Below are 23,552 nucleotides of genomic sequence, written 5' to 3'. Positions count from 1 at the left end.
AACGATCATTTAGCTTTATAGGCAAAGGTTTATTTTTGGTCTCTCTGTTACATTGCTCTTTTTGTCTTTATGCCTGTATCACACTCTTGTCTTCCTTTTGATAATCATTTTTTACATCTTCACTGTTTTATGTTGCTAATTAAAGTTGGTGGTTATGAATAAATCAATAATAGTAACTGTCACATTATGAAGAATATGTTGGAAGTTGGAATAACTTACTAAAAAAAAATTTTAGTATATTCTTCTGTTGGCCCTGTGATTTCTGAAGTAATCAGTAAAAATGATCTCCCTAAGGGAAAGGCTGATAATTCTTAATTCTTTTTACAACACTGTAATTGCAGGGTGTGGAGTAATTGATAATCTCTGAAGATGGAGGGGTGTGATAAGTTTGTTGATTCTGGAAGAAACCCTTATATTCCACCTAAGTATCCAATTAGAATAGGGCCGGTATATGACTCAGAATGTATTGACCAGTAATCTTTTTTTTTTTTGACAATGCACTTTGAAATAAAAAGGCACAAATCAATGACTAATTTGCTATGGAAAATTAATCACCAAATGTGTGTCTTTAGAGGAGGGGGGAAATGAGCAAAATAAATCAAGAGGCTTCCTTTGCCTTTTTCTGTGCCTCAGATGTTTTAAACTTGGAAAATTTATGACAGTCATTCAAGTAGAAGGGAACTTATTTTTTTCTGGTACTCTAATACTTCGTATTTTCCTTTATTATGTACCAACTAGACTTGCTGCTTTTATTATTTCTTTTCTAACCTCTGTAGATTTTCTTCTTTCGTTTTGTCTCACATCCCTCTGGCTCTATCTTGCTTACTCTTCTGCTTGCATTCCTACTTGCCCAATTTAAACCCTAAACCCTCTTTATTCTGGTTAGTCTCTTTCTTGTCTTTGAATCAATACTAATTTCTACCTCTTTGTCTCCTGTCAAGAAGGATTGTTTTTCTGTCAAGTCAAATGGTCTGTTCCCTATTTGGAATAATTTATAATTTTTCTGTTACTCCAAGACATAATTGCTTTTCAGAATTAAGAACAAGTTCTGTATTTCATGCCGCTTTTCTAGATGATTGTAATTTACAATTGATTTCTCTAATCTTTCACTTTGTATCATTTGAAATTTTCTTCAGTATTTTTTTCTACAGTGTTTTAGGTTTCAGAAAGGTTTGCAAAGGTTTTTGTCTGATGACTTCCAAAGGTAAAATATGCACAATTGCCATTTGGTACATTTGTTGATTGTCCACCAGAAAGACATCTTTTAAATTGTTGCCAATTTGATATTGTTTTAATTTATATCTTTGTTAGTACAGATATGAGCCCTTCTTATGTTTATTGGTCACTTGTATTTCTTTGAATTACTGATTTTTAGTATTAATCATCTTAATTACATTTTACTATATTAAGTAATTGTGCATTCTGAGTGTATTTTAAGAGTAAATCAATTTTAATGTCTGTTTAGGTTTGAGAATGGTCCTTCACTTAAAACATAAAATTGCCCTACAATTAAATGACCCAATTTCCATTTAAACTGTTAGTGCAAGAGATGAAGCCAAGTGTGAAAATATATTGTGGTACTACCTTACAGGATAAAAGAATAATGTCGTATTTTTAAATGGCCTTAACAATGAGGTGACTTAACTTAAAAGATTTTATGCAGTTACTGTCCAGATAATAAAACTTTCATAAGTATGTTTTAATAGGATTTATTCACTTTAAAAGTCACTCTAAATTTTTTAAAGCCTTCACTTGTATCTTCTATAATATAGTCAAATCTAGCTGCTAGGATTTAAAATTTGTTATTAGTATAAAGATGTATTTTAACAATATAATCTGCTTTTTTCTAAAACTTTAGCCTGAGCTAAGTGATGAACTTTCCTCTGAAACATTTATATTGATGAACACAATTTGTTTTGTTACCTTTATCATTAGCCTCCAGAACAGATATGAAATATATTGCTGTTTTTCAGGATTGATAGCAAGTTAGCATTCAAACATTGAATTTTAGATTTTTAGTTAGCTAAGAAGCATTGAATTCTAGATACTGTTGCTTCTTTAGGAAGCAGGAATAATACTTGCTTTATAGATGAAGAGCTAAAACCATAGTTAGTTTTTACTCAAACACTCAACAATAAATCACAGATTTTTAGAAAATTTGTTAGTTTCATGTATAATAGACAAACTAATACACCATCTAATTATGACATGAAAGAGATCAAGAATCAAATTGATATATTCCTTTAGTAGCTAACTAGTGCTTTTAAAAGGTGGTTTTGATCATACCAGATGAACATTTGGAAGATGTTTCTCTTTTTGTGTTTCCACAGATCATTAACTGAGGATAAAATAAACACTATGCAGAATTCTCACATGGATGAGTACAGAAATTCTAGTAATGGCAGCACAGACAACAACGGTTCAGAGGTAGTAGTAGGACAGTCTGCTGATTTCAGTACCGAGATTATGAATGTTACAGAAATGGAACAGTCACCTGATGGATCTCCTAACGTGAATGCAACTATAGAAGAAAATGAAATAACAAATGCTGTGGACCTTCCAGTAATAGAAACAGAAGCAAATTTCCCTCCGGAATATGAAAAATTTTGGAAAACTATAGAAAATAATCCTCAGGATTTTACAGGCTGGGTATATTTGCTTCAGTATGTAGAACAGGAGGTTAGTAACGATTTAAATGGGACTAGAAGGGACAGATTAATCAACTAATATCAGCGTAGGCTATACTGTTCTGTAATTATAGTTATACCTCTTATAATTTTTAGGTTAAGTTGAACATTGTGTATATATATATATTTTTTACCTTCAAAAATATCTTTCATAGCATTTGTACATAGCAACTTGTACATTGTGGAAAGTCAGTATTAGCCTAATGTGTGTAATAATTGCTGTGTGTGTATATGAAATTACTGAAAAAGGTATCTTGCTATTTGACAGAATTAGTTCCTTTTGTTTAAAGGAGAAGATTGCATTTCCAAAAAATGAGCTGCTGTGTGTATGGTTTTTAACCTGCATTTATTTTATTTGAGATAATACATTTGGAAGGAAAATAAATATTTTTTTTGACAAAAACTTCCAAGATGTTTAAATGCTTTGTTTTATTTTCATCAGAATCACCTGATGGCTGCCAGGAAAGCATTTGACAAATTTTTCATACACTATCCGTATTGCTATGGTTACTGGAAAAAGTATGCAGACCTTGAAAAGCGGCATGACAACAATAAGCAATCAGATGAGGTGCGTACATCACTGAATAAAGTTACCTCCATTAGGTACTGTAAGCCAAACAATAACAAAACAAAGACTTTTTTTTGGCTGGCAGTACCTACAATTTATGGTCAAACAATTTTATAGGGTATTTTATTTGCATTTGTCACTCTTGTGGCATTTGTAGCTAATATTTTCTCTCTTTGTTGGCAGGTGCGTTAAACCTCTACAGTTTGTCAAGCTTTGCAGTGCAAGCCTCTGTATTACACTGCAGCTTAACAAGTAGGGCAGGGCTTTTCTCTCACTTACATTTATTTCTCATTTTCCAAATAATATAGTTGGTTTGCTAGTCACATTTGCTACGTCTTATTGCATTTTTGGTCAGACGCTGTCATTGATGCTCTAATGGGTCTGTGCCCTATGGTCTGTAACCCAAAGCCTGCCCACACAACCCGGTCAGAATGCAGGGACTGCTGCGCTTTGAAGATCAAGACTCTGCACGTGGGGATCAGAACATTGCCATGTTCTATCCAACCTCCACCCAAATGGTAATGGTAGATTATTTAAACAAAATTCCAGTAATTAGTATTTCTAAGGTTCACCGGATAACACAGTGTTGCCTCTCTGTTAAGAAATAATTAAATATTTGAAGTACAGTTTATTGTTTTCTTCTTAGGTGTATCGGCGGGGGCTTCAGGCAATACCTCTTAGTGTTGACCTTTGGATACATTATATAAACTTCTTAAAAGAAACGCTGGAACCTGGTGATCCTGAGACAAACAGTACAATTAGAGGGTATGTGAAACATTGATACTCCAATGTATGTAAGTCAGGTATTCTGATAAAACTACTCCTGAATGCTAAACTGAAATTTTAACTTTCATATGTTTCACTGTTTTTGAAAATGATACATGTAATAAATTTATGCGTGATTATAAAAAAAAAAATGCAGGTAAAAAAAATCCTCCATTCCACACCACCTCTCCTATGGTCCCAGTCCCTCTCCCGGTAGGGTTAATGGCTTGGTTTGTGTTCTTTCAGACACACGTGGATGTACATAGGGGTGTGTAAATTATACACATTATTCTTAGATTTTTTTTAAATTTAATAATGTTTTGGAATCTTTCCCATATTTTATAAACACTGTGTGAAAGTATTTAATAATATAAAGAAACTATATTTTATTTGACCAAATTATTGTTTAATAGGAAATAAAGCAGTCGTGCAGTGAACATCTCTATGAGTTGGTAATTATGTAGAGCATGCTCTAAATGGAACTTCTGTCAAAGAATACATAGATAAGTTTTACCAAATGTTTCTTGAAAAATGGTATCCATTTTAAACTCCTATATTTTATGAGAGTAGTCGTTTTCCATAGCCATGCTGCATTTTTTTAACCTCCAAACAATGGTATCTCCTTATTTTAATTTGCATATCTCAATTGCTTATACTGGTTTTCTGTTTTTTTTCACATGCTTATACAATTGACCCTTGAACAAGTGCATGATTAGGGGTGCTGACCCCTTGTGTAGTCAAAAATCGCATGTAATTTTTGACTCCCCAGAACTTAAGTACTTATATCCTACTAGTGACTGGAAGCCTTAATGTTATCATATTTGATAAACACATATTTTATATTATAAGTATTATTATGATTTTTTCTCTCTTAAATTTTTTATTAAGGTATGATTGATATACAGTCTTATGAAGATTCCACATGAAAAAACAATGTGATTACTACATTTACCCATATTATCAAGTCCCCACCCATACCCCAGTGCAGTCACTGCCCATCAGTGCAGCAAGATGCCACAGATTCTCTATGTGCCTTCTCTGTGCTACACTCTTCTCCCCATTATCCTGCATACCATGTGTACTAAACATAATACCCCTCAATCGCCTTCTCCCTCCCTCCCCACCGGCCCTTGCACACAACTCCCCTTTGGTAACCATTAGTTCCTTCTGGGAGTCTCTTGAGTCTGCTGCTATTTTGTTCCTTCAGTTTTGCTTTGTTGTTATACTCCACAAATGAGGGAAATCATTTGGTACTTATCTTTCTCCGCCTGGCTTATTTCACTGAGCATAATATCCTCCAGCTCCATCCATGTTGCAAATGGTAGGATTTGTTTCTTATGGCTGAATGGTATTCCACTGTGTATATGTACCACGTCTTCTTTATCCATTCATCTATTGATGGACATTTAGGTTGCTTCCATTTTTTGGCTATTGTATTAATTTTGTATCCTGCAACTTTGCTGAATTCAGATATTAGATCTAGTCGTTTTGGAGTGGATTCTTCAGGGTTTTTTAAGTACAATATCATGTCATCTGCAAACAGGGACAGTTTAACTTCTCCCTTGCCAATCTGAATGCCTTTTATTTCTCTGTGTTGTCTGATTGCTATGGTTAGGACTTCCAGTACTATTTTGAATTGCAGTGGGGAAAGTGGACATCCTTGTCTTGTTCCTGATCTTAGAGGAAAAGCTTTCAGCTTCTCGCTGTTAAGTCTTATGATGTTGGCTGTGGGTTTGCCATATATGGCCTTTATTATGTTGAGGTACTTGCCCTCTATACCCAATTTATTGAGAGTTTTTATCATGAATGGATGTTGAATTTTGTCAAATGCTTTTTCAGCATCTATGGAGATGATTATGTGGTTTTTGTCCTTTTTGTTGATGTGGTGGATGATGTTGATGGATTTTCGAATGTTGTACCATAATTGCATTCCTGGAATACGTCCTACTTGATCATGATGGATGATCTTTTTGATGTATTTTTGAATTCAGCTTGCTAATATTTTATTGAGTGTTTTTACATCTATGTTCATCAGGGATATTGGTCTGTAGTTTTCTTTTTTTGTAGTGTATTTGCCTGGTTTTGGTATTAGAGTGATGTTGGCTTCATAGAATGAGTTTGGAAGTATTCCCTCTTCTATTCTTTGGAAAACTTTAAGGAGGATGGGTATTAGGTCTTCACTAAATGTTTGATAAAATTCAGCGGTGAAGCCATCTGGTCCAGAACTTCTGTTCTAAGGTAGTTTTTTGATTACCAGTTCGATTTCATTGCTGGTAATTGGTCTGTTCAGATTTTCTGTTTCTTCCTTGGTCAGCCTTGGAAGGTTGTATTTTTCTAGAAAGTTGTCCATTTCTTCTAGGTTATCTAATTTGTTAGCATATAGTTTTTCATAGTATTCTCTAATAATTCTTCGTATTTCTGTTGTGTCCTTAGTGTTTTTTCCTTTCTCATTTCTGATTCTGTTTATGTGTGTACACTCTTTTTTCTTGGTAATTTTGGCTAGGGGTTTAACTATTTTGTTTATTTTCTTGAAGAACCAGCTCTTGTTTTCATTGATTCTTTCTATTGTTTTATTCTTCTCAATTTTACTTATTTCTGCTCTAATCTTTATTATGTCCCTCCTTCTACAGACTTTGGGCCTCATTTGTTCTTCTTTTTCTAGTTTCATTAATTGTGAGTTTAAACTGCTTATATGGGATTGTTCTTCTTTCCTGAGGTAAGCCTATATTGCAATATACTTTCCTCTTAACATGGCCATGGCTGTGTCCCACAGATTTTGTGGTGTTGAATTATTGTTGTCATTTGTCTCCATATATTGTTTGATCTCTGTTTTTATTTTGTCATTGGTCCATTGGTTATTTAGGAGCATGTTGTGAAGCCTCCATGTGTTTGTGGGATTTTTCATTTGTAACTTATTTCTAGTTTCATACCTTTGTGGTCTGAGAAACTGGTTGGTACAATTTCAATATTTTTGAATTTACTGAGGCTCTTTTTGTGGCCTAGTATATGATCTGTTCTTGAAAATGTTCCATGTGCACTTGAGAAGAATGTGTATTTTGCTGCTTTTGGGTGTAGATTTCTGTAGATGTCTGTTAGGTCCATCTGTTCTAATGTGTTGTTCAGTGCCTCTGTGTCCTTACTATTTTCTGTCTGGTTGATCTGTCCTTCAGAGTGAGTGGAGTGTTGAAGTCTCCTAGAATGAATGCATTGCATTCTATTTCCCCTTTTAATTCAGTTAGTATTTGTTTCACATATGTATGTGCTCCTGTGTTGGGAGCATAGACATTTATAATGGTTATCTCTTCTTGTTGGATTGACCCCTTTATCATTATGTAATGTCCTTCTTTTTCTCTTTTGTGTTTCTTTGTTTTGAAGTCTATTTTGTCTGATACAAGTACTGCAACTCCCGCTTTTTCCTCTCTATTAGTTGCATGAAGTATCTTTTTCCATCCCTTCACTTTTAGTCTGTGTTTGTCTTTGGGTTTAAAATGAGTCTCTTGTAGGCAGAATATAGATGGGACTTGTTTTTTTATCCATTCAGTGACTCTATGTCTTTTGATTGGTACATTCAATCCATTTACATTTAGGGTGATTATTGATTGTATGTACTTATTGCCATTGCAGACTTTAGATTCGTGGTTACCAAAGGTTCAAGGATAACTTCCTTACTATCTAAGAGTCTAACTTAACTCACTTAATATGCTATTGCAAACACAATCTAAGGGTTCTTTTCTTTTTCTCCTCCTTTTTCTTCCTCCTCCATTCTTTATATATTAGGTATCATATTCTGTGTTCTTTGTCTATCCCTTGATTGACTTTGGGAGTAGTTGATTTAATTTTGCATTTGCTTAGCAATTAGCTGTTCTACTTTCTTTACTGTGGTTTTACTACCTCTGGTGACAGCTCTTAAACCTTAGGAACACTTCCATCTATAGCAGTCCCTCCAAAATAGACTGTAGAGATGGTTTGTGGGATGTAAATTGTCTCAGCTTTTGCTTATCTGGAAATTGTTTAATCCCTTCTTCAAATGTAAGTGATAATCTTGCCGGATAAAGTCATCTTGGTTCCAGGCCCTTCTGCTTCAATGCATTACATACATTATGCCACTCCCTTCTGGCCTGTAAGGTGTCTGCTGAGAAGTCTGGTGTTAGCCTGATGGGCTTTCCTTTGTATGTGATCTTATTTCTCTCTCTGGCTGCTTTTAATAGTCTGTCTTATCCTTGATCTTTGCCAATTTAATTACTATATGTCTTGGTGTTGTCTTCCTTGCGTCCCTCATATTGGGAGATCTGTGGATCTCCATGGCCTGACAGATTATCTCCTTCCCTGGATTGGGGAAGTTTTCAGCAATTACCTCCTCAAAGACACTTTCTATCCCTTTTTCTCTGTCTCTTCTTCTTCTGGTACCCCTATAATGTGAATATTGTTACGTTTGGATTGGTCACACACTTCTCTCAATATTCTTTCATTCTTAGAGATCCTTTTTTCTCTCTGTGCCTCAGCGTCTTTGTATTCTGCTTCTTTAGTTTCTATTTCATTTATCATCCCCTCCACCATATCCAATCTGCTTTTAATACCCTCCCTTGTGCTCTTCAACATTTGGATCTCCGACCGGAATTTATTCCTGAGTTCTTGAATATCTTTCCATACCTCATTAGCATGTTAATAATTTTTGTTTTGAACTCCCTTTCAGGAAGAGTCATGAGGTTCATGTCATCTTTCTCAGGAGTTATATTAATAGTTTTATTCTCTACCAGGTTCCTTTGGCGTTTCATATTTGTGTATGGCATCCTCTAGTGTCCAGAAGCTCTACTCTCTGGAGCTGCTCAGCCCCTGAAGCAATGTTGGGGGTCACAGGGGAGTGGTATTGGTGCCTGGGGGGAGGAGAGAGCTGTTTTCTGCTTCCCAGCTGCTATGCCTGTCTCCACTGCCTGAACCAATGGGCCGAGCACACAGGTATAAGCCTCTGTGCTTTGTTTTTGTAGGTGCTGTAGACAGATCTTCCCTCTGGCTGGCCTAACGCCATTGTAGGGTTTGCTGGTTTGCGAGCCAGTTGGGGCTGCCCAGGAGAAAGGCGCTGTAGGCTGCCTATCATGAAGAGGGTCCTTGGAGCTGTATAGCCAGCCAGGGAGCTGGAGCACCTGGAAATCCTGAAAGCTTCCAGCCTGCTGGGCAGAGTGCACCCAGACAATTTTGTCTACCTGTCCTTCCTCCTGAGCAGTAAACTCTGTGAAATCCCTGCCCCTTTAGCAGCCCTCTTGTTAAGGGATTCCTTGTTACGAAGTCTCTCAGATTGCCCACCTTTCTTTTGTCCCAGAGCAGCCGGATATGGATCCCTGCTTTCCACAAGTGGCTGGAATCTTTGTCTCTCCAGGAATTCTGCCTGTCTTAGCTTTCTAATCCCCTAATTACGAGAGTATCATGAAAGCACCTTGAAATGTAGGTTTGTGCTCCCAGAGCAGATCTCCCGATTTAGGTATTCAGCAGTCCCAGGCGTCCACTTCCTCCCTATTCCATTTCTCTTCCTCCTGCCAGTGAGCTGGGGTGGGGGAAAGACTTGGGTCCTGCCGGGCCACAGCTTTGGTACATTACCCTGTTGTGTGAGGTCTGCTCTTTTCTCCAGGTGTGTGCAGTCTGACGCCGTCCTCTTTCCTGTTGCTCTTTCAGGATTAGCTGTGTTAATTATATTTTCCTATTATGTGCCGGTTTAGAAGGAAGCCTCAGTCTCACCTGTCACGCCTCCATCTTTAATCCCCTCTCAAATCTTGTGTTTTCTTTTAAAATTTTTAACAGTTTTTTGAAAAATCATTCATCTGGTATTTAGTTTGTAGCTTTCGTGAGATAAGAGATTAACCTTAAGGTTTTTCCATTTATTGAAAAGTCTAGCTTTCCTGTGTTGATTTAAAATACCCTCTTTATCATATGATAATTCTTACATATACATTTATCTGTTTTGTTTTTGTGGGAATTGTTTTGTTGAACCATTTTTCTGTTGTCAGCTCAGTGCTATACTTTTAATTCCTGTAGATAGCTTCCTAGTTTTTTTGATATTTTTCAGGAAAATGACTGCCGTATTGCTCTTTTACAAAAACATTTTAGTTTTGTGCGGTAGATGAATGTTAGATTTATTTTTTTCCTGTTTAAACCAAAATTGCTAGAGCTTTGATTGTCATTGTATTAACATTGTAGATTAATTTAGGCAGTGTAGTTTTATACTTTTAAAAATCCCTCTTGATTCTAAGATATTATTTTGAAATATGTATTGTAAATTTTTCCCACTGAGTTATCAAATCCAGTGATTAAAATTATTTACAGAAATCTCTTGAAATGAGCTAGATAGTGTAAAATACATGTCTTTGAATACAGTGTACTTACAAAATTTTAGTATCAGGAATGACTTTTGAGAGTTTAAAAATATACGTATTTTTTATCATTACATTACAAGGGACCTGGGTCCCTTGTTGGACGGTTATTTTGCTAAAAAAGTATTCTTTACATTGAGATTAAGTTTGTCTGTGTTCTGCCCTAAATGAACTTGTTTAGCAAACATTTCAAGTTTAAAAAATATTTGTTTACTGTGTCAGTCTTACATGTTTGCAATGTATATATTTTCAATTGTAATTTTACATAAGGTGAAATTAGAAAAAAGTACATTTATTTATTCCCTTTAAATTTTCTCTCCCTTTTTTTTGTTTTAGGAGCTATTGCACACTTTTCTGTTATGCTTCCCTACCTTTAATCTCCACTTAGGTAGGAAGCAATTGAATACAATAATGAATTTAGCATTATTTTCTAAAATTTAGAAAGAATGTTTTATTCTTTAGTTTTTTATTTTTATAAAAAGATTGTGGTATAATTGACATTAGTTTCAGGTATACAACTTAATGATTCCATATTTGTGTATTTGCAAGGTGTAGAAATAATATTTTGAAAGTGATTTTATCTTAGAAAGATGACTTAAAAGGTAATTTAATTTTTCAGATCTTTTGAGCATGCTGTTCTAGCTGCAGGAACAGATTTCCGATCTGACAGACTGTGGGAAATGTATATAAACTGGGAAAATGAGCAGGGAAACCTGAGAGAAGTTACAGCTATATATGACCGTATTCTTGGTATTCCAACACAGCTATATAGTCATCATTTTCAGAGGTAGGTAGAAAAATCAGATCATTAAAATATCTTTGATTACTCAGGTAATTAATTCTGCTACTGAGGATTGCAATTCTCCTATAGGATTCTATTTCATGCAAGTAAATAAATTTTCTTTCTTTGACAGTCAGATTTATACATTTTTAAATTTTGACATTTTTCCATGTATCTTATGAAATGTTTAGGAATTTTACTGTTTTCAGATCTTATGAGGTGTTTAGGAATTTTACTGTTTTCAGATGGAAGGTTTTCTTTATCCATTTTACAGATGAAGAAACAACAGGAAGCTTGTCTTTTGTCTAAGGTATTTCAGAAGAGTGAAAAAATGAGAAAATAGAAATTAAGTTTATTCTTTGTGGTACTAAATTACATAAAGTACATGGCATATAATAGATGATTAAAAATTATTTATTAGACTTAACATTTTTGTGATTCATATAACACATTATTTTTTATCCAAAACACCAAAGGATGCATTTTATGTAGTAAGTCCTCTTTTTATTCAAAGAGTCAAAATCATTTCATTTTAATTTACCACTATGATTTTGTTATGATTGGTATCATTTCACTTTATGAATATTACTAAAACAAATGATGCTGTGTATCATGATTTCTAAATTCTGTTTTCTTATATACTCTAAGTATCCTGCTGATAGGGACTTAGAAAGTCTTTCTGAAAAGAAAGTATGAGGACTCTGTTGATAAATACTTGCTTTTTTAAACTGTAGGATTTTTTGTATTTCTGTCATAATTTTTAGTTTTAGGTGTTGTGTTAGAGTCAGTAAGCTTAGGTACTTTTTAAGTAAGTGATTCTTATAAATTTTTCCTTTCTGAAAAAGTACAAGACTTTATAAAGCCTCTAAAAAGTACTATGGATCAATTTGCTAAAGATAGAAAAAGTTATTCAGACCCAAGTTACAAATAGGAAGCATCTAGTTCAAATAAATTATCTCAGTTTTTTATGGATTAGAGGAGGTGGTCAGGTTTCTAGGGTATAATGACCTAGGGAAATACTGAAAAACATTAACACAAAGCTTGACATATACCTAAATGAATATTTGTTGAAGGAATGAATACAAAAATTTTAAAAGCCTTTAGGGACAAAGCAAGTACCTTTTCATAAACAGTTCTTCTAGAATCTAAAGTATAGGTAAGATCTATGTTATATGAACTTTACATTCGGTAAGAAAATGAAGATGTGACAAGGAAACACTTGTTAATAGCATTTGCCATATGCCCGACCCTGTTCTGAGCCCACTTAATCCTCACAATAAGCCAGTGAGGAAATGTTATTATTATTTCCATTTTACGGAGGTACAGGCACAGAAAGATGAAAAGTTTTGCATAAGATCACAGAGTTTTTAAGTGGTTGGAAGCTAGTAAGTGATTGTAAGCTAGACAGTGTGGTCCCAAAGTTCTTGATGTAGTCTCCTACAAATGTTTTATTTTTTCTTTTTTAAAATAAATATCCCTCTAGGCTTTTAAACATGCCTGTCTGCATATAACTGGAATTAGAGGATTGCATTTCACCTACTGGTCAGTAACTGATCTTACCCCCTTTATATATTGAGAACCACTTTCCTCTTTATTATAGCAAACTTACAAGTTGTGTTTGTGTAAGTAAATCTTATATTTATATATAGATTTACATGGCTGGCTAATTGCTTTGAGAATCCCAAAATGTTTTTTTTTTTTGCCTGACACACTCCTACTTAAAGTAATTTTTTTAGCACTTGCTGTGTAATGGATGATATACCATTTAAATTGTGGAATAAGGCCCAAAGAAGCTATGAATGGTTTTGGGCCCTCAAGTTGCTCCAAAGTGTAGATGAGGTAGCATGTGTTAAAAAGGTATTCTAAGTTCAACGATAGAAATATTTCTATTGTGTAAGTTTGTATTTTGGGTATGCAGTGAACATTATCTCTAAGGAAATATGCTATTTAAAATCTTAGCATGAGGTTGTGACGTGATCTAACTTCTTACACCCAGTTCCTGGTAGTTCCTAAGATCTAGATATACCTGAGTACTGATAATTTCCAAAAGGACAGTATTGTTTTATACTTTGGTGACTATAATACCTTTTCTATTTCCTGTTTGTCTGGTGAATTCATAGTCCTCAAGATCATACAGCTTAGTGTTTTCTATGTGAAACTTTCTCTAGTTCACCTAAAAGGAAAATACCTGTTTTGTCACTTGGTCCAGGACTGTTTTATTTACATTTATCGTTGTGCTGAAAACACTGCTTTTAATTTATGTCTCTTGTATCCTCTGCATGTCAGTCAGTTTTTGAGGCATATTCTTTTTATCCTTAATACCTAGGAATAGGGCTTAATCTGTATTAGACACTCAGCCATTCCAATAAATTAGCTTTGTAGTAGAAAAGGCTGATGAAAGATTACTGCTTAGTAAGCATTTGAAAGAATTTTCTATACATTGTAGCAGTTATTTTAAATTTATGCTCTGTAAGTAGTTATTTTTCAATTTTATTTGTTTACCTATATCCTGACAATTTAGAGTTCTACTGTTCACCTGAATATTAAATCTGTTAATTTTTATACTGTTGCAGTTATTTCCCCATTAAAAGTATTTTTTAATAAGGCAATCTGTTTTTTTCCCTCTTGTTGGTGAAATGGGTCAAGTCAAATCTCTGTATCTATTAATTTTGCAAAATTTAAATTTGTTTCTAATGCTACTTACACACAGTGGTGAAAGCCTTAAAAATCCAGAAAAATTCTGGTGTTAATAGCCTAAATCATAAGCAACTTGGGAGAAAAATCCTTAAGATTGGAGCATATGATACATATACAACCCCATCTAATAATAATTGATTGAAAATCTAGGTCTGGGTCAGAGGCTGGGTTGGAATATGGAAGATTTTATTTAAGGAGATTGGATTTTAGCTTGAATGGGGGGTAAAGTTACATGATTTTGGCAGCAGGGAAATATAATTTTTAGTATTTTGTTTCTCGTGATTACTTTTTAATAACATTTTTAATAGAAGTATGAGGCATTGTGAGACTGGAAAACTAGTTTTATGTTTATCCAGGTGAAAAGTCAGGAGGGCATGAAGACATATTGAAATGGTAGAATCAATAGGGTCTGGTATCCAATGAAATGTAAGTGATAAGCCAGGTAGTAGAGACTGGGAAACTTAGTAGTTGACAGTACCATTAATGAAGATTAGATAAGCTGAGAGTGTTGATTTGTGGATATAGATGACACACTCAATTTAAGATATGTTATATGTAGGGTCCAAACTGAGATAGTGTGAATATTTTAGCTCCTCAACTTGGTGTTTTTTATTACAGTTTGTGCATATATATAAATTAGTGTGTATGAAATGAAGTGACATTTTTTCAAAACGCTCTTTGCTTAAAGTTAGTCTATATTTCTAATTGCAGGGTGTTGGCAATTGGATGTACTACTGTGGAATTTAGGAGAAAGGTATATAAATAGGCTTGAGTTCATTTTGAGAGTCGTCATAGTGTGCTTACTTCAAGCTATGTTAATAAGATTGGCCAGGAAGTACATAAAAATAGATGAGAACAAAATGCGGAGTGGAATACTTGGTAATACTGGCATTTAGGGGCACATAGGAGGGGGTACCCTCAGAAGAGATCAAGGAGCAGTCAGGGACTTGGAGGAAAACCAAGAAAGTGGTAACTCAGAGCCAAGGATAAAGAAGTTTGTGAAAGGAGGTATGTTTAACAGCCTTAAGTACTGAGCACATTATTAAGATAGAGACTGTACTATGAATCAAGTGTCTGTTTCATTTTACATGTAAGAGGTTCTTGGTGACTTTAGGGCAGTTTCATTGGAGTGTTTTGACACAGACACATGGATTCAGGAGTAATTGGGAGGTGAGGAAGGAACTTACAAAAACATTTGATTATTTACAAGTGATCATTTATAATTTAAATATGGATTACTATAATTAACTTTACAGTAACTTTGCAAGATGTGTATTGTTCTGTTTTACCAATGAGAAAAACCAAGATTTAAGAGAAGGGAAAACTTCCCTAAGTCAAATAACTAAGAATGGACAGAACTAGGATGTGAATTTATGCCTGTCCATGCCTTTTGTGTTCCATGGCAAAGGCAGGAAGGAAATAAAGGGATCTGTAAACTTTCATCAAGTGGTAGGTTTTTACTATAGAAAGGGAGGAGAAAGTGTTTGGTGTTTTGGTTTCTGCAAAGTTCCTTTGAAAGAGTAATGTGTAGTGGGAATCCAACATGGGATCTAAAGTCAAGCTGCATATATAGAACATATATTTTTATTGCCTTTGTTTAGATTTAAAGAACATGTACAAAATAACTTGCCTAGAGATCTTCTAACTGGTGAACAGTTTATTCAGCTGCGAAGGGAATTAGCTTCTGTAAATGGACATAGTGGTGATGACGGTCCTCCTGGTGATGATCTACCATCAGGAATTGAAGACATAACTGATCCAGCAAAGGTAACCAGACTTACCTTGAAGAATTACAAAATTCCTCAGTGCATGAGAAACTAGACTTTATATTCCTTGATTGCATGTGTGGTATGACAGGTGACTCATATTAAAATTAATTCTGATTAAGGCAAATGGCTTCCAGTTTAGCTGATATGGTCTAAATATAGATTTGAGATACCAGGAAATAATTTAGGAGGAATATTTTGCCTACATTTTGATCTAATAGCCCTATGTTAAAAAAAAAAACACATGAGAAAGTGGTTTATTGGAAAAATCTGTTATAAATTTTAGTATTGTTAATTGCACCTTGCACATAATAGATACAGTTTAAAACCTACCACTATTCTAAGACTAAAGTATGTCTGGATAATACTTAAATGTAAGCCATAATATTTAAAAATTTTAGTACATAACTTGTGTGATTTAAATTTTTTTCTTTTTCTTCTAAGCTAATTACTGAAATAGAAAACATGAGACATAGAGTCATTGAAATTCATCAAGAAATGTTTAATTATAATGAGCATGAAGTTAGCAAAAGATGGACATTTGAAGAAGGTGTAAGTGTTTTTGTTCTGTAATAAAGTTCAAAATACAGACAGGAATAATTTATTTTCTTTCACTTTTGAGTAGTGTCTCTACTGCTACTTTATTTTTGCCAATTTAAATAACTTCAGACCTTTGTCCCATTTATTGCTGCCATTATCAGTTTTATAATTTTCCATTATCAATTTGGAATCTTACTGAATAAATTTAGACTTACTTGATGTTCAATCTGAACCATGTTATTACAGTTCAGTTTTCAAAGCCAACTTCAGAGAATTATGCACAGTAAAATGAGGGTTTTTTAAAAACAATTCTAATTCCTATTTCTGTTCTAATAGTTCTATTGAGATATAATTCATGTACCATATAGTTTACCCATTTAAACTGTATAGTTCATCACAGAGAATGATGGATATACAACCATTATTACAGTCAATTTTAGAACATTTTCACCACTTCAGGAAGAAACCCCTTACCCTTTAGTGTCACCCCTGCCTCACCTGCCCATTTACTCCCTCACGTGCCCACTCCCCACCTCTCCTCCCTGGCCTCAGCCTTAAGGTGCCATGAATCTACTTTCTGTTTCTAGAGATTATCACTATTCTGGCTTTTCCTATGAATGGAATCATAGATGTTTTTTTTGTGTGAATGGCTAATAAAAAATATATATGGCAAATACATGTAAATGAGTTATATATATTGACAAATATAAATATTGTAATCACCAAAGCAATCAGGGTAGAGAACTGTTTTGTTTACCCAAAAGGTTCCTTGGCCCCTTTTCAGTCAAACCTCCATCCCATTCCTAGCTCCAAGCAGCACTGATCTTTCTGTTACTGTGCTATAGTTGTTCAATGTTAAAGTACTTAATAAAGAATAAAATTTCCTGAACATAAAATATTGTTTAGTTCTGTTAAAATGACTGAATAAATGGAAAGTAAAGTCTGTTCCTTAATTTGTTAAGCCTACTTTGAGGGATCTTACTTTAAAAGGTTTTTATCGTGAAATAATGGTTCTTTTGGTTCACTATCAGTAATTATAATTTAAATAATTTGTGTTGTTAACTCTAGTCATGCATACATTGGTGTTGGTACTGGTTTATTTTCCTTGCCATATCATACTTGTATTACAGATTAAAAGACCTTATTTTCATGTGAAACCATTGGAAAAGGCACAACTGAAAAACTGGAAAGAATACTTAGAATTTGAAATTGAAAATGGGACTCATGAACGAGTTGTGGTTCTCTTTGAAAGATGTGTCATTTCATGCGCCCTCTATGAGGAGTTTTGGATTAAGGTAAGAAAATTATATGCTCTGAAACTTGAACAGATTATAAACATTGATCTAGTGACTAACCTATTTTGTATTTCTGTTGAATGTTGTTCATATAACTATATCTGTTGCATTAGGAGATGGTCTGCTTGCAACCAGATTTGACTGCTGCATATGCCAACCTCGTTGCCTCTCTTCGTCCTTCCTTACAGAAACTAGTCTAGTGGTTCAATAAAGGTGCTGAATGGGTTTAAAAATAGAATTTTATCGTTCTGTCACATATTTAATGGCATGTTCAACTGTAAATTATTCATTATTTCCTCTGTTTCTATATGTAGTATGCCAAGTACATGGAAAATCATAGCATTGAAGGAGTGAGGCATGTCTTCAGCAGAGCTTGCACTATTCATCTCCCAAAGAAACCCATGGTGCACATGCTTTGGGCAGCTTTTGAGGAACAGCAGGGTAAGAATCAGGAAATTCAGTGGTATTTTGGGACTTTAATTTACATCAGGATAAATTACAGGAATTGAGTTTTGAGGGATAGTGTAAAGCAGAGGACAGTAAACTTTTTCTATAAAGGGCAAGATAGTAAAGATTGTAGGCTTTGCAGGTCATGTGTTCTTTTTCCTAAAAACTTGGCCATTGTGACCCAAAGGCAGCCAGAGACAATGCATAAATGTATAAACATGGCTGTTTTGCATTTTTTGGAGAATGAAAAACAGGCTGAGGGCTGAAATTAGCCTGTGGGTGGTGCCTGGCATAAATTATTTCAGAAGTTTTAAACACAAGCATAAACATTGGATTCATATTTCTAGGTAATATTAATGAAGCCAGGAGTATCCTGAGAACATTTGAAGAATGTGTTCTGGGATTGGCAATGGTTCGTTTGAGAAGAGTAAGTTTAGAACGACGGCATGGAAATATGGAAGAAGCCGAACATTTGCTTCAGGATGCCATTAAGAATGCCAAATCAAATAATGAATCATCATTTTATGCTATCAAACTAGCCCGACATCTTTTCAAAATACAAAAAAACCTTCCAAAATCAAGAAAGGTGCTTTTCGAAGCAATTGAAAGAGACAAAGTATGTATTTGTGTTTTTTACACTATCTTCCATGAAAAACATTAAAAAAAAATTTTTTTGGCAACTGTGATGAAAGATTTGGTCTGTATGTAATGTATTTTATTACTAAATGAAGACAACAGTCCCTCTAAACTGATGTTGCCATTCTTTAAAATATTTTTCAAATTATGAATTAAAAGGTTGAAAACATTAAGATTACTGGATTAAAGTGTCACAGACTTTAAGGCACTATTATCCCCACCTTTAGATATCTTACAGCACATTTACTGGTTGTTAAGTAGAGGACCTAGGAGAATACTTTATAAATGAAAGAATGGTAGTTGCCTAAGTTTTAGCAAATGTAGCCATGAGATCATTCTCCTTTTCTAGAATACTTTGTTTTATATCAACTGATAAAAAGCAGCTTATTGGAAATTTGTCATTTTTTTAGATTTTCAGGTAAGGACCGGTCTGTTTAAGAGGTTTATAACAGTTTGCTTCACTTCAGTTTTAGATGATTATCTGTAGTTGTAAAGGCTTAAATTATTGGGAGCTATTGAGAATTTTTTATGTTACACTTTATATTTGTCATGGTAGGTCAAACCACTTTAAACCCAAGATAGGATATAGGGTTTTAACTTACTGGCATTTAATACCTTGCATAGTGTCGAGATACTAGGATGATGTCACTGTCTACTAATGTGCTGATTAATTAGTTTTTTCACCTGTACAGATGTAGGCTGAAAATAGTTAACATGAGTTACATTTTAGTACAATACAGTTTCTACTGAATTTTTCAAGTTGAGACATAAAAATTAAGTCATTTAAATATCTATGGAGTAATCAAATTATCTTAGAAATATTAATTGATACTGCTTTCTACACAGGAGAACACAAAGTTATACCTCAATTTACTTGAAATGGAATATAGTGGTGACCTCAGACAAAATGAAGAAAATATCCTAAATTGTTTTGACAAAGCTATACATGGTTCATTACCTATTAAAATGAGAATTACATTTTCTCAGAGAAAAGTGGAATTTCTTGAAGATTTTGGTTCAGATGTTAATAAGTAAGATCTTAATTATATATTACCTATCTGAATAGTAAACGAGTGTGATAGTTTTGGATGGGAATTTGATGATTAGTACAAGTTCACATATTACTATATTTATAGTGTTTCAAGGTTACTTTTTCCTCAGGTGGATAGGGGGGTAAATTTAGTTTTGCAGATTTATATGTGCTTAACAGGAGAATGCATGGTTTATCTTTCTTTCAAAACTGTTTTCAAAATTTTAGCCTAGTAATTTAAATGAGTAGATGAGAGAAGGCAGGAAGCAGCAAGCCTATGAAAAAGGAAATGGGACAAGTATTGAACCCTGAAACACAAACATTTAGTATATAGGCATGAAAGACTTTTGGGGTTAATCTGGAATAGGAATGCCATTTTACCTCAGATTGGAGAAAGGATGGATGTCATTTCACAGATCCTCATCTTATTTATATATATTGTGTATATATATATTATATATGTGTGTGTGTGTATATAATGTTATATATATATATATGTATATCATATAATGGTCTCATCTTTGTGCATTGTACAAAGCTGAAAGTTGAGGGTGGTAGGAAGGGTTCATTCTAGCAGATTTGGGAAAAGGACAAGTTTAAGATTTAAATTTGCCAAAAATAAGAGTAGAAGTATTTATTAGAGCATTGCTGCCATTCTGTTTTTACCTGATTCTAGTAAGGAAATATCCCAGTTCTTGTTAGACATGTTCCTTCTCTAATTATTCTAATTTAGAGTGATTTCCATTGAAACAGCTGTTGATGAAATGAGAATTACACTTGTGTGTCTGCTTATATGTGTGTATTTGCTTTTGATGGCTGAGTAAAATTTTAAAGAACATGAGTTACAGTCTAATAACTCATGTAATTGTATATGTAATATCACTTTGCATCATATTAAATGTTTTATGTGAATTATCTGATGTTAAAATAACCTAACAGTCTAATGAGGGTGTAAGTACTGTTGTTCTTTAAATAGAACAGAGGCTTAAAGAGAGATGAGGCAGTTTTTCCAAGGTTGCTTAGCTACTACATTGTACAACTGGGATCAGAACCTACTTCAAAGTCTGTTCTTTATCACCCCACATTTAGTGTCTTCTGTTAGTTTTGCACTGAAGAAAGTATAGAAAGAAATGGAATACATAATTTTAGCTTTCAGTCTACTTGAATGGTGTGGAGATCAGAGGAAATCCATGAGTATATGAAGTAGTATATAATTGTTAAGAAGGTTGTGATGTCTGGTAGATCAGAATGGATTTGTCATCATAGAGGAAGTGAGGCTTCATTTAGTTATTACCACTGAATTCTGACAAGCTAAAGAGTAAAAATGGTGAAAGCAAGATGAAGCTTCATATAAAAGTAACGTCTGCCTGATCGGAAGGTTTTCAAGTAGTGGAAGTGTGCTGTTGATTTCACTATGCCCTGAAAGCTAGGCTCAGTTCAGAGCACGCGCAACAGGATGTACAGTTGACAGTAGCTTCAAAGCTATTAAGTTTTGACTGAGAGTGAATGGCATACTCTAATTTGACAGTAATATGCAGACAAATCTGAGGTCCAACACAAAGGTGTCAGTGAGGCCCTTGAAAGTACAGTATGGAGGGTCTGAGTATTAGTTCCTACGCTGTTGTAATTAAAAAGGGAATGATAATGAAAATTAAATGAGCCACTTAGAAATTTAGGCAGCAGTGTAATGCACTGGGAGGAATTGATATTGAAGTTAGACAAAATATAGACCTAAATTCTAGCTCTTTTACTTACAATTTGTGTTTTCCTCAGTTTCTGTATTATTTCATAGAAAGATTGAGTTTCTTACCAGCTAACCCACAGGTTGTTAAAGGCCTTAAGGAAATTAGTGCATTTAAAGTGCTTAGTGTTGCATAAACTTATCACATGGCCAAAGTTTAAATGCACTTCATCCTAACTGGTGGCAGGTGTCTTCAGTAAGCATTGTTAAATTAGATCTCAAACTTATACAAATTATAGAACTGTCAAGACTTGTGGTTGCACTGAACAAAAAACACATCATCAAGGTCACTTATCTGTGTGATTGTTTCTTAGGCAGGTTCTCCCTGTGTGTTAGAAATGATAAACACAGGTAGCTCTTGACTGACAGACATCCCATCATTTTTAGCCAACTGTAATATAGGTTACAGGCACTTTTCCAGTAGAAATCCTGGACTTAACTACATGTTCTGGTTTGGGTCATATGCTTACCTCTAAACCAATCATTGATTAGGGGTATATTTTACTGTAATTGCCAGGACTGTACACCTAAAGTCCCGTTTGAATCACATGGAATGAGAAGGAAAGTGTAGGGCAGTGGTTTCCTCAAAAGAAATAGAAAAGGGGGCAGGGTTGCTTGCTGCCTTATTTAGAAAAAAAGTTAATGCATCTTCATTGCAATATGCTTTTCTTTTCCTAACTGGAAATAACTTGTAAAGTTAAAAAAGTTTACTGGTTTGGTTATTATATATTCCAGAGGATTTTTTTTTCCCGTCTTTCTCAGGCTTCTGAATGCTTATGATGAACATCAAACTCTCTTAAAAGAACAGGATTCTCTAAAAAGGAAAGCAGAAAATGGGTATGTCATTTCTTGTTGAATCAGGAAAGGATGCTTAGAAACATTTCATTGTGGAAATGCCTGTAAAGACAGGCATTTAAAAATACTCCCTTTATGTTGTGGTAATTTAGATACTTTATTTTCATGATTATGAAAAAATTACATAGAATAATTGGTTGAGAACTTTAATAAAAAACATGCATAAGGTGACAGTCTTTCATTTGTTTGTAGAATACTTATCTGTGGGAGTTATGAAAGTTTCCATTTTGATCTTTTTTAGATCAGAAGAACCAGAGGAAAAGAAAGCTCACACAGAAGATACAACTTCATCTTCCACACAGATGATTGATGGTGATTTACAGGCAAATCAAGCAGCATATAATTATAGCGCCTGGTATCAAGTGAGTTTGCTTAATTATAATGGAATATTTTTTCATAGATGTTATTATAAAAACACAAATTAGTTTTTTTTTTAAAGAAAAAACTTGCTCCTTTTCCAAATTGTCTAATACATTGTCTTTTGTGGTTGTCTTAGAATTCAGCAGTGAACACAAGACTATTTTCTTAAATACACCTGCTTTAATTATATTTTTATATATGGAATTCAGCCAGTTCTAGTATGCTGATATGTTTGCTTTTTCATTTCAGTACAATTACCAGAATCCTTGGAATTATGGACAGTATTATCCTCCCCCTCCAACCTGACGGGAAACTGTAAATATCAAATGGAGTGTGTGAAAAGTTCAAAATTATTTTTTTTAATGAGGGATGTAAACATAGCATAAGGTTGTTGTATTTGATAATTTGTCTTCATGTGTAACATGATTTATTTAGTAATAGGGGAAAATGTCACTTAGTAGCTTAACCACAGATACTATTTCCTACCATTTATAAATTTTACTTTAAAATTTACTTCTTATTGGAGAACTATTTTTTGATTTTTGCATTAAGTGGTCTAGAATTCTTTTGCAATGTATCTGCAACAGAATTTTGTAGCCTTAAGGGTAGGAAAAAAAACCTGACCACAAATCATGTCAGTGTAGTATAATATTATGATAATACATAAGGGCTGGTCATTAAGGGTTTACCTCTGTTAAAAAGATTTTTAACCTTTGCTAACAAGGTTTTGTCTGGTGTTTCAATTATTCTTGTGAATTTGGATTTAACTGCAGAAAAGATACACTATTAAGATATTATGTCTTGGAATAGGGATTATAAATGAGAAAACGAGGTGTTTGCATCCCTTTAAAAAAGTGAAAATCGTATCAAAAGTATGTTGTTTCAGGCGGCTTTGTATTTAGAATATTCATGTAAAACTTGTGAGCAAGCTTTCATTTTGATCAAAGTGATCATCTTCATTTTTGTAATAAAATTGAAGACTCAGATTAATTGTTATGAATTTATTTGGGGGATCACCTAGT

At 34.0% G+C, this 23,552-nt stretch overlaps 1 protein-coding gene and 1 non-coding gene across 6 annotated transcripts in view; both read left to right on the top strand.

Annotated features, from left to right (window-relative positions):
* Positions 1–23,516, top strand: part of PRPF39 (pre-mRNA processing factor 39) — a 33,590-nt gene extending 10,074 nt beyond the window's left edge. The window contains exons 1-14 of one of the 5 annotated variants that reach the window (XM_036881188.2): positions 2,599–2,679; positions 3,130–3,507; positions 3,611–3,773; positions 3,902–4,020; positions 11,002–11,169; positions 15,462–15,627; positions 16,071–16,178; positions 17,297–17,461; positions 17,776–17,902; positions 18,256–18,524; positions 19,391–19,575; positions 22,078–22,152; positions 22,412–22,532; positions 22,780–23,516. In XM_036881188.2, coding sequence (XP_036737083.1) covers positions 3,687–3,773; positions 3,902–4,020; positions 11,002–11,169; positions 15,462–15,627; positions 16,071–16,178; positions 17,297–17,461; positions 17,776–17,902; positions 18,256–18,524; positions 19,391–19,575; positions 22,078–22,152; positions 22,412–22,532; positions 22,780–22,836 — 1,647 coding nt within the window. In that variant the 5' untranslated portion in view covers positions 2,599–2,679; positions 3,130–3,507; positions 3,611–3,686 and the 3' untranslated portion in view covers positions 22,837–23,516. Of the gene's footprint in view, positions 1–2,330; positions 2,680–3,127; positions 3,774–3,901; positions 4,021–11,001; positions 11,170–15,461; positions 15,628–16,070; positions 16,179–17,296; positions 17,462–17,775; positions 17,903–18,255; positions 18,525–19,390; positions 19,576–22,077; positions 22,153–22,411; positions 22,533–22,779 lie in introns of those variants that run through there. The other 4 variants (XM_036881189.2, XM_036881184.2, XM_036881190.2 and 1 more) reach the window with 4 other exon arrangements.
* LOC118910334 (small nucleolar RNA SNORD127) lies at positions 18,583–18,668 on the top strand. The gene has a single exon (XR_005023915.1). It is a non-coding gene; the product is annotated as a small nucleolar RNA SNORD127 (small nucleolar RNA).
* Positions 23,517–23,552: the final 36 nt, after the last annotated feature.

This window comes from Manis pentadactyla, chromosome 11 (assembly GCF_030020395.1).
Source record: "Manis pentadactyla isolate mManPen7 chromosome 11, mManPen7.hap1, whole genome shotgun sequence".
Taxonomy (NCBI): Eukaryota; Metazoa; Chordata; class Mammalia; order Pholidota; family Manidae; genus Manis; species Manis pentadactyla.
The sequence above is the reverse complement of the archived record's forward strand: the minus strand, read 5'-3'. Positions and strand labels throughout refer to the sequence as shown.